The 11,024-nt window shown below is 55.2% G+C and overlaps 1 protein-coding gene across 1 annotated transcript; it reads right to left on the reverse strand.

The window, feature by feature from the left end:
- Positions 1 to 1,753: 1,753 nt before the first annotated feature.
- On the reverse strand, positions 1,754 to 9,538 carry Tamalin (trafficking regulator and scaffold protein tamalin). The gene is made up of 8 exons (XM_041646043.1): positions 9,211 to 9,538; positions 7,360 to 7,409; positions 5,467 to 5,521; positions 5,261 to 5,363; positions 3,910 to 4,003; positions 3,741 to 3,807; positions 3,485 to 3,551; positions 1,754 to 2,935 (listed from the first exon to the last, which is right to left on the reverse strand). The coding sequence occupies exons 1-8, from the start codon at positions 9,442 to 9,444 to the stop codon at positions 2,430 to 2,432; spliced, it is 1,176 nt and encodes a 391-aa protein (XP_041501977.1). The 5' UTR covers positions 9,445 to 9,538; the 3' UTR covers positions 1,754 to 2,429.
- Between the last annotated feature and the right edge of the window lie 1,486 nt (positions 9,539 to 11,024).

Here is an 11,024-nt window from a genome sequence, read left to right on the forward strand (position 1 = left end):
GAGAGCAAGGTGATGGCAGGCCATGGTGAAAGTTCTAACTTCATATCTTTCTCCCAGGGGAATCCATGATGGGTTTCAAGCAGACAGAGAAGTTGAGATTTGATTAAAAAAGAAAAAAAAAAAGAAAACAGTTTCCCAGGCAGTGGTGCCTGCCTTTAATCCCAACACTCGGGAGGCAGAGGCAAGTGGATCTCTATGAGTTTAAGGCCAGCCTGGTTTGCAGAACAAGTTACAGGACAGGCTCCAAAGCTACAGAGAAACCCTGTCTCAAAACCTGTCCTCCCCCCCAAAAAAAATAAAGAAAAAAAATCTATGTGTCAAGCATGGTAGACAGGCCTGTAATCTCAGCACTCATGACAGAGGCAGGAGGATCACTGTGAATGATCCTGGCCTACATAGCAAGTTCCAGGACAGCCAGGGTTATGTACAAAGACCTTGTTCCAAAAGTTTCAAAACAAGCTTTTAAAAATTAAATGTGTATATTTTAGTGTGTGTGTGAGAGAGAGAGAGTGATTTATGTGTTCAGAATAGTTGGACATATGCCACAGTAGCCACGTGGTGCCACAGAACAACTCTTAGGAGTTGGTTTTTTCTTTCTTTGCAGTTCTGAGCATCAGACTCAGGTCATCAGATTTATATATACAACATGTGCTTTTGTCTGCTGAGGCATTTCTTCCATTTTGAAACGAGGGCTACTCATGTAGCCCAGGCTGGCCTAACTTGCTGCCTGACATCTTTGCTCCTTCTGCCTCCACCTCCCAAGTGCTCAGGTGCCATCTCTGGGCTTGCTTTTGGAAGGGTCACCTGATAGCTGTGTGAAGGGTGACCCTAAAAATGGGGGCAGAAATGATGTCCACACACGGAAGAGAAGGGCACGTCTCTCAAAGCTACAGTTGAATGCTGGCCACTGACATGGAGAAGGGGTCTCAGGTGCCAGGCCCTATTCTGCTGTTAGCTTGCCTTGTGACTACCAAGTCTGTCACTCAGCAGGTTTCAAGACACGTGGTGACATTCTGGGGCTAACCTGGAACACACTGTATTGAGGGTCTTGTGTACTAGGATTGGGCAGCACATGAAGCAGAAAGTCCCTGGGCTCTGTTGCCAGAAGTAAGCGACCTTGTGAGTGGGGAGGGCAGGCCAAAGGCTAAACCCACAAAGTCAAGACAGTTCCAGATGGTGACGTCACAGAGGGCGTGGCCACATGTGACTGAGGGGAAGGCCTTAGAGAGGTAGGAGACACTTGTGGAATATCAAATGCAGAGAGAGACCAGGAAGGTCTGTAGCCAGCATCCAGAGCAGTAAGGGGCCCAGAAATAAGACGCTCATGGCTCACAAGAATGGGCCGACTGGGGACAGGGGACTGAACCTGTCAAAGGGTGGGTGGACAGTGGCTGTCTGTGAACCTCAGGTGCTCCCCAAGTGAGCCAGGCTTTCCCACAGAGATAGTAAGGGAGTCTAGACAAGAGACCCCTATGTCTGCTGTGAGGCTCTGGGGAGGAAAGCTTCAAAATGGTCGCCAACAGGAGGCTCGGGTTGTGTGTGTGTGTGTGGGGGGGGGGTGGCGCTCAATTCAGGCCAGTACATGTTCATTAAAATCCCCTAGACAATTTCCCTGGCTTCAGGCTAAAAGAAAGAAGTAAAAGGCAGCCTGTGTGTGTTTGGAGGGGGCTGCATGGTGGAGTCAGAGCTTGCCTAAGCACAGTCCTCCCCCACAGGCAGTTACCACGCTGACACAGATGCAAAATACCATCAATTTTATACAGTTTGTGGTTTAGAAGTAACATATGCAAAAACAACAACAACAACAACAACAACAAAAACACGGTGGTACAGTCCAGACTGCCCCACCCCACCTGAATGTACTCTTTCCTGTTCCCCAAGGAGCGCAGAACCCAGGACCCCTGCCTGGCAGGACCCACTTAGTACAGGCCCCTGGAGAGGGGTTAAGCCCTTAGGGTCAAGACTCGAGAGAGGGACCCAGCACCTTGCCCCCTTGGATGTGTATGTGTGTGTGTGTGTGTACGGGGTGGGGAATGATCCATCACGATCTCCTCTCCCCAAGGATAAGAACTGGGGAGCAAGTAAAGCTGAGGAGAGGGCTTTTGGGACAGGCCCCCACAAGGCACAACTGGCCCAGACTGTAGGCTGCACAGCCCTCTTTGGTCCCTCAAACCTCTCCCAACTCCCAGTGTCTATTCTCCCCCTGCAGAGATCCTGTGGTGATGTAGGGGAGGAAAGAAAGCAACTAGGCTCCCTTTTTCCTCAGCTGAGACAAGCCGTGAACCTACCAGACCTGCCAGAGCTAGCAAGGACCCTCTCCCGCAGCTTTGGGCTCTTGAGGTCCTTGGACCGGCACTACTGCTCCCATTTTTGCACTGCTGTTACAATGAATAAATAAATAAATACCTCCCGCCTGCCCAACCGCGCCCCTACAGCTGGCTCTCCTCCTCCTCCAGGGAGCGGTTGAGTCCGGGGATGAACTTGAGCAGCCGCCGGCGGAAGCTGCGGTACTTGGTCTTGCGTAGGCCGGCGCCGCACAGGGCCTGCTCGCGGGCCTCAGTCCAGAGCGCGCCCGGCGCGCCCGCGCCGCCACCCCCGCCCGGGCCCGCGCACCGCACACTGGCGCTGCGGCTGAGCGTGGCGCGGGGAGCGGGACACAGCACGGACGCCGGGGCCTCGGCGGAGCCTGGGCCTGGCGTGCGCGCGGGGGGCGGCGGGGGTGGCAGCGCCTGCGGTTCGGCGCCGCCGAAGAAGCACGTGTGGTATACGGCGTCGTCGGTGTCCCCCTTGGTCCGCCGGGCGCCCCCACGGGGACCCCCAGGCGCAGCGAGCAGAGGCCCAAACGGCAGCGAGCCTGGGAGCAGGCCGGCGCCGTAGAGGCAGGAGCGCACGGACTCCAGTGTGTCATAGATGCTTGGGTCCTTCACCACCAGGCCTGTGTCAACAGAAGACGAGGGAGCTTCCTGAATCCTGAGTGCCCTAGGCTAAGGGTCAGAGGGCATGGGCAGGATATCCAGTTCTTTCCTGTTGGCCTGCCTTGAGTCTCAGCCTTCTGGTTCTAAAGCTGGAGTTAATAAACTCAAGAGTGCCACTTTGGGACAGAAAAGGAGACCACAGAAAGGAATGACACACGCAGACTTCTTTTTTGGAGACAGTCTCTCCACATAGCCCTGGCAGTCCTGGGACTTACTAATGTAGACCAGGCTGGCCTCAAACTCTCAAGAGAACCATCTCTGCCTCCCAGGTGCTGGGATTAAGGGAAATTGTTTTTTTTTAAAAAATAAGTCACATCACAACTCTCTCGGTGTTCAACCCTGATGCCCAGAGAGCAACAGCGAGAACAAAACTGGGTGTATCAGTTTGGGATGATGCTGTGTCCGAAACAGTACCTCTGCCTCTCACTGTGGAGCCAGCAGCCTGCTAGTTCTAAGTGGGGGGGGGGGGCACTGATGGGGACGTCTGTCAGGATATCCGACATACTCACCATGCACTAGCCGCTGCTCCTGAACCATTAGCGACCTGTATTCTCCCCACTTCTCATACAGGGTTTGCTGTAAGACACATGCAGCCAACTGTCAGGACTAGCAGACACCAGTAGGATATGGGGACACATAGGTAAAGAGGAAGGCACAGAAGTCCCAGGGCTGAGGGAGGCTGAGAAAGATGAAGTCCTTCAGAGTGGGTCTGAAGGCCAGAACATGGGAAAAGTAGGGTAGAACCTGGCCTGGCTTGGTCCTCACCTTAAGGTACTGCAGGCGCGCCTCCAGTTCTGCCTTCCGAATGGATGTCCCATACAGAGTTTCCAGTCTGAGGGATCGAGGGGACAAAGGCTGAGCGAGCCTGAAGGCGGAGGGAACACCGCGAGGCTGCGCTCAGGAGCCCTTAGGCACTGCACCTAGACATGAATACCTGAGAACGTTGCCAGATGCCTTGATGATATCAACAATCTCTCGGTGCCGGATGCCTTCCACATTGAGGCCGTTGACACTGGCAATGGTGTCCCCTGCCAGGAAGGGCAGAATGGTAACCTAGAGAACTATTCCTGAATTCCCTTCTGCATGGTGGGGGACCTGGGCATTTCTTTTACCCCAATTAAAATACACAGAACCTAGCTGGGTGGTGGTGGTGCACACCTTTAATCCCAGCACCCAGGAGACAGGGGCAGACAGATCTCTGTGAGTTCAAGGTCAGCCTGGTCTACAGAGTAAGTTCCAGGACAGCCAGAGCTACACAGAAAAACCCTGTCTCAAAATACAACAAAAGTATACAAAACCATAGCATTTCTCCCTGCACAGAGACCACCAGATTGTTGGAGAGAGAAACCTAGGCTCAGCGCTGGGGATGTGAGAAGAGCTAAATTGTGAGACACACCCTCAGGAAGCCCTCTCTCACAACAGGAGCCCTCCCAGATTCCCATGCTCCTCCTGGAGTTAGCTACATCTGTTTCTCCGAGACCTGTCTTAGACTCCTTCAGTACAGGGAAGGCATGGGATTAGTGCCCAGCTGGGAGCTGGGACCGGCTCCAGGCATGTGAAGCTTCAACTTTTGGAGGTCAGGCCCTGACCCTGGGCAGGGCTTGCTGGAGACTTTAAGTGCTGTTTGCCATCTGTAAAAACCAATATGGATCCTGGCTGGGACTACAGCAAGGACAACCAGGAGCTACCTAGCAAAGTGTTGCTGGTATGTGGGAAAGCAGGTAAGGGCCAGAGAACACCTGGGGCCTAGCTGGAGTAGGGAAGAGTGGTCTCATGGACCATTTTGAAAGACCTGGATAGATCGCTCCTCTACCAGACTCTGCCCAACTGAGCCGCACAGCTGCCAGGAAGCTTAACAGCTGTGCGGCAGTACCATCTCTTCCCTGGGCTCCGCTCTGGGCTCAGGGAACCGTCTCCCGACACTGCTGTCTGTCAGGAACTCCATGGGTCCCGCACTAAAAAGCCAGTGGGTCTGAAACCAGATTCTGTTTGTTTTTTTGGCCTTCTCCAAGTTGGAGGATGAAGGAGAAAAAAACATTAATGCCTCTTCTTTTTTTTTTTTTTTTTTGGTTTTTCGAGACAGGGTTTCTCAGTGGTTTTGGAGCCTGTCCTGGAACTAGCTCTTGTAGACCAGGCTGGTCTCGAACTCACAGAGATCCGCCTGCCTCTGCCTCCCGAGTGCTGGGATTAAAGGCGTGCGCCACCACCGCCCAGCATTAATGCCTCTTCTTAGGAGTAAAGTTCTCCACGATCCCAGAGCCCTGTGTTCTGGGCTCAAGGTCTACCTGGTGTGAGCCCAGCCAGCTGGGCAGGGCTGGACTCGTGAACTCGACAGACGAAGGTCACCATCTCTACGCGCTGCTCCTCTCGGTGGTGAAGGCCGTAAGTCTGTGAACAAGCAACAGGACACTCAGAACAGAGGCAAACAGATCTGCCCAGCCTTCAGAATGGCCTCCTGACCCCTCACCCCTCTATGCCCAGTTTTTCCCACCTGGATCTCGAAGCCGAAGGTCTGGTTGTCCGTTTTCTCCAAAGTCAGCACCTTCCTGCAGAACATACAGGGTAACGATTACGAGAACCCAGGAAAGTATGGAAGAGCTATGGTGACCCGAATCTGTAATTCTGGCACTTGAGATACTGAGACAGGAGGATGTTCTATTTGAGTCTGAGCTACATAGTGAGGCTCTGTCTCAAAATATAATAACAAAAACAAGAGTGTGGTAGCCCCTCAGCTTAGCTCTCCAGGATGAAGGCTGATCTAGAACATTCCAGGAGGACCCAGAGTCTCCAGTGACAGCTCATTCTTTACAGATTTTTGGAATGCCCTTCCCAAACCCAACTGAAATTGGCCTCAGGAAGGCTGCACAGAATTAAATCAGCTGTCTACAGGGGGAGGAGGGAGGCATCAGGAAAGGCTGTCCCTGAGAAAGGTGGCCACCTAGCAGCAGCCCAGACACATACTCAACTCAGTAACTGAGGTCCCCAATTTGGCCCCAGGGCAAGAGCATCCTAGCTCAGCTGCTTTGGGGAGAAGACAGCCCCACCCCCTGGGGGCCAGTCACGAGGCTGGGCGCAGACCACAGCCACTCCTCCCAGCTGTGGTGTGGCCAGCCCACCAGATGTGAAGGCTGGGGGAGGGGAGCCTGGGGCCACCCCTTCCCGAACTGAAGGCTGCCTGCTGGACACAATGGTCTGGAACCACTCCAGATTCTGGCCTGCTGGGGGAGTCCAGGGTTTCCTCTGCCCACCCCCTCCCCTTCCTTCCCGCCAGCCAGAGGCAGAATAAAGTGGATCCTAAGGCCCCTTTAAGTCTGGCAGCCTCAGAAAGGCTCTGGAGCCGGCCTCCAGCTCTCCAGCTCCTAGCCTGAGTCACACCCCCTGCCACCCAATGCAGCTCACTCCCCCTTCTTCACAAGGAGCTTTTAGCCCTGTGTTTTCTGGGGCAGGAGCAGGGAGGCTGGAAGCGCTGTGTCTGTCCCAGTGCTTTCTGGGCCCCTGGCAGGGTCTGTGGACTTCACTACAAAGAGCCAGATGGTAAATAGTTTAGGTTTTGTGGCCCATATGGCTTCTGTCGTAAGGGTTTGTTTTACAACCCTTTAAAATATTAAAATATGCTGGCCATGGTGGTGCACACCTTTAAGCACGGGGGAGGTGGAGGCAGGAGGATCTCTGTGAGTTTAAAGCCATCCTGGTCTACAGCCAGGGGTCTGCAGAGAGACCCTGTCTCAAAAGAAAAGAAAAAAGAAAAAAGAAAGAAAACAACAAATAAAAAAGAAAAATAAAACCAAAAAAATTAAACTAAGTTTGTCCAGTAGGCCACAGTTTGCTGGCCCATTTCAAGGGAAGCCAGGTCCAAATCAGGCATGAGACACGGGCTAAAGAGAACCTAAGCTTCGGGTCCTGGGGTAAGCACCGAGACCTTGCACATCTCAAACCAAGTGCAGCCATGGGATGAGACCACGGGATGGGACCCACACGAGACTAAAGGTTTGGGGTGTCAGACTCAAACATCTGGTCATATAGTGTCTGGGTCCACTGTGGTGGGTTGGGTGGGCTTAGGGAAGCCACAGAGGACAAGTTAGGATACTCCCCCGGTGTCTCCTACTTCCTAGCCGCCACCTCTCACTAATCCAGGAAGAGGCAACTGACAGAGATTGGGGGTGGTTAAGGAGCACCTAATGACTCAAAAGTGCCCCCCCTTATTCTGCCGCCCCTTCATACAGCCCACACCCCCACCTGCCCCTCAATCCCAGCAGGGAAGTGATGCTCAAGGATGGAAGATGCCTTCCAGGGGGAGTGGGTTGAGCTGCTGTGTGGTGCTCCCCCTCCCCCAACAACTCACTTTTCTGGACCACAGCAGGGGCTTTGGGTGGGAGTGACTCACCGTTGCTGTTCAGGGCTCTGGCTGAAATTCTTCCACCGGAATCCTGAGCCCTGGGTAGGAAAATGGCCAGAAAAGACAGTGAGAAGTGGGGATGCCCTTGAGCAGGTGCTGAGACTCTGGCCTGAATCCCAGTTCTGAGTGTAGCACCCCACTTCCTGTTGCCAGTCTTCCCTCCCAACCTGCCCTCTGCTTTGGTGCTGGTGTAACTATCTGCCAAGTGCGGCTACTATTCCCCCTCCTGGAGTTCACACCAACCCTGGGACCTCCAGGACACAACTGTTCTGGGTTCTAGATGGGTGACTTTATAATGATCTTCACTGCTGAGATCATGTCTGATGGGCCAGGCCTTCCAGGCCCCAAAAGCTGAGGTAGGAGCTTTCCCCTAGTTGCAGAGAAAGAAGGGTAAGAAGCCACCAGACTTAAGGTCCTAATAAGTCCAGGGTTCCAGCCAGCTGGGTCTGTCCAATTAATGGTTCAGACAGACAGTAGTCTGGGAAAGCAGAGAGTCAGGAGCTCGGACAGGAGGGCTGGTAGAGGTGCCAAAGCTCCTAAGAACAGGTTGCCTGGGGGCCGGCTGTGGATGCAGCGGGCTGTGTCCTCCAGATAGACCTGAGTCTCTTGATATCGCCGTGCATTGTTTTTAACAAAGTATATAACTAAATAAAAAAATTCGAGTCAAATCTGTCTCACACTATAGTTGAGAAACGGGGGTTTCTTTTTTGGAGAAGACCCCCCCCCCAACTCTTCAGGGCCCCAGAGAGCCTAAAACAAACTCTGTCCCTCCTAAGATGTTAGTTCTTGGAGGATGGAGGAAGTCCCATCCGGGATCAGCCCTTCCCCCAAAGTGCCAAAACAGCTTGAGGCCTTCCTGGGTTGTGCTCTGGGTAACACTCCCTAACCCCCAAGCTGCCCCAAAGCTAGGAGGAGAAGGGGACCCTCTTTCAGAACCAAAGATTAGCCTCAGGGTGGGGACAGTACCCAAATAGGCCAAGGAGGAAGGACTGGGTAGTACAGAGAGACCCCTTTGTCTTTCAACCCGATTTTCATAAAATGCAAATTCTCAACAAGCTGTTCATTGTGTGAAGTGGGGAGCCAGGGACCAGGAGAGAAGGAGGGGGCCGCGTGGAAAGGCCACCCATCCCTTCTCCCTAACCTAGGTCTGTGGTCTCAGCACTCAGGTCTTCCCAGGCCAGAGGAACAGTCTCACTAACAGGGGAGGGGGGAGGACACGCAGACAGCGAGCGGGTGCGGCCCGCATCCTTCCTGCCCTGTGACCTCTCCCACCGCGTCCGGTCCTGGCTGAAGTCAGGAGGGCGGTGCTCTCACAACCCGCATCTTAGATGCGGGACAAAGCGTGAGGCCCTGAGCCCGGGAAGCCCGGCGTCCTAGCGGAGGGGGTGTTCTCGGGAATTCGCAGCACTACTTCTAAGGAGCCATTAGTTTCTCTCTCGCCCGGGGCTCCAGGACCCTCAACTTGTCTGAAGCAAGTGGCGGGGTTCTTTCCCTAGCCCTTCTTGCTCCAACTTCAAGAGGTGCTCGGCGAGGGGGTCCTGAGAGTTTCTAGACTTCTAGACACCGACAGGCTGAGCGGGAGGCGGCAGAAAGCCAGGTGGAGCCAGGAGGAGAAAGGGGGTGCTGGGGCGGAGTCAAAGCAGGAGAGTGGGAGGAGATGGGGCGTTCGCGCGTGGGGAGTGGAGTGGAGAGCCAACTCAACTGGGGGCGTCGTGGTGGCGGGGACCACAGCCTTCCGAGCCGGGAGTGGGCGCCTTTTGAGGACAGGGCCGAGCGAGGCGGGTGGCCCTGGCGCTGACACGCGGTTCTGAGTCTAGGGGCGTAGGTTAGGGAACGCACCTTTCGGCGGGGCAGGGTGCCCCCGGACACTGCGAGCGCGCGGTACAGCTCCGCAGGATGGTAGTCCTCCAGCGCGGCGTACAGCTCGTCCCCCGGGGCTCCAGGCGGAGCGGCGGCGGCTGGGGGGCCCGAGTGGGTCGGAGTTGCTTCCGAGTCGGGAGCCGGACCAGCAGGGTCCGGTGTGGCTGCAGCCTCTTCCTTCTGCTGCAGCTTCCTGAGTCGGCGGAGGGTCATGGCTCCGGCGCCCCGCGCCCCTAGGAGGCTGCGCTCACTCCGCTCTGCGGTGTTGGCGCTGGCTGGGGGAGTCCAGCTGAGCTAGCCCCGTGTAGCCTTGCTTTATAGACTCCCGGGAGGCGTGGGGAGCGGCCTCCAATGGCCTCGCCCCCGACAGGCAGGCACCGCCCCGGGGGTGGGGGACCCGCTAAGGCGAGCCCCGCCCTCAGCGCCGAAGACCGCCGGGCTCGGGAAACTCTGGGGAACTTGGGCACTCAGTGGGGGGGTAAGCCTAGTCACCCCCGGCAGCAGAAGGGACAGGACATCTGGGCAATCCGTGCTACCTGGAAGCAGTCTGTGAATGCTTGTTGGATGAGATTTGAAGTTTGCGAATGAACGATGGCTTTAGTGGTTCGTGGAGATGCGGGCACAGTAAAAAGTGGTAAATAAGCTGAGGGAAGGTTTGGAATCCGGGAAAGGAGGGTGGGGGGTCAGACTCGGTGGGGAAGCCTGGAGGTGGGACATGCAGGGGGAGGGTTATGGTTTCTGAAGAAGGACGGGGAGACATCTATGAACTGACCCCAGAAGCCCCTCGCAGTGGGAGTGAGGGGATGAGGGTTTCTCCTTCCTTTCCAAAGCCGGGAGAAAGGGAGACAGCGGAAACCTGCAAGTAGATTTAATTCAGAGCCCCCCTCCCGGTGCTGGAGTTCAGGCTCCCTTCCCTCAGTGGTGCTCAGAGCTGGGGCATGGCGGGTGCTGAGCCATTCTCTAATCCTGTCTTCGACACCATTCCTCGTGCTCTTTGTTGCCATGGCTGCTAGAGGGCAGGAGAGACGATGACCCAGCCCACGTCTGTGTAACTCCCAAATAAGAAGTGAGAGAGGAAAGTGGTCAGTGTCTAGCCACCACAGAGAGGGCCGGTTCCACATTCGGAGATGAGCCACTACATGTGCACTTCGACCTTATGAAGTAGGTAAACTGTTACCCCTGACAGAGGAGGAGACACCCAGGCAGAAAGCACCTTGCAGGGGAGGGAGGATCTCTGAGGCAAAGCTGAGGTCCCGAACAAGGCCGCCTGGATCTAGGGCTCCAGCCTACCTCCTCTGACTTCAGTGGGCCCTGCTTCGTACCAGGAACTGGCTGGGCCCTGGTATAACAGAGGCAGAGGCGCTTGGTCCGGCAGGGGACAGCGTACTGTGCACACGCACTATGTAAGACATATACCACATACCACCCGGGGGCAGGAGGGAGCAAAGGCCAGAAGTCCATATCTCAGAGGCCGGGGAAGGCTTTCTTCTACCTGTTTCAGTACAGCAGTCTGGCTATTTCCCTGTGTTTTGCCCACCCCCAGACCCCTGCGCCCCCACACCATACAAGAGGGAGGTAGGAGGGGTGTTCCTCCATACTCAGAAATTGCACAAGTCCATATGGCAGGATGCCTACGGGGTTGGGAGTAGGGGTGGCTTAGAACTGAGGTCTAGCTACCTTAGTGTTTCTCCTTCCTTTATCACCAAGTGGCAATCAGTCGAGGGGCCAAGAGAGTGTCGGTGGGGAAACATGGGACTCTATTGAGAACAGTAACACAGATGGACCCCTGGACC

Source organism: Microtus oregoni, unplaced genomic scaffold, assembly GCF_018167655.1.
Source record: "Microtus oregoni isolate MIOR12 unplaced genomic scaffold, Mior012 000118F_ref0000498, whole genome shotgun sequence".
NCBI classification, from domain to species: domain Eukaryota; kingdom Metazoa; phylum Chordata; class Mammalia; order Rodentia; family Cricetidae; genus Microtus; species Microtus oregoni.

Excerpts from the sequence above, each read along its gene's own strand:
- Tamalin (XM_041646043.1), bottom strand. The coding sequence starts at position 9,444 with ATGACCCTCCGCCGACTCAGGAAGCTGCAGCAGAAGGAAGAGGCTGCA. Across the intron at positions 7,410-9,210 it reads GCACCCTGCCCCGCCGAAAG|GGCTCAGGATTCCGGTGGAA; the intron begins GTGCGTTCCCTA and ends TTTCCTACCCAG. Across the intron at positions 4,004-5,260 it reads GCTGGCTGGGCTCACACCAG|GGGACACCATTGCCAGTGTC; the intron begins GTAGACCTTGAG and ends CCTTCCTGGCAG.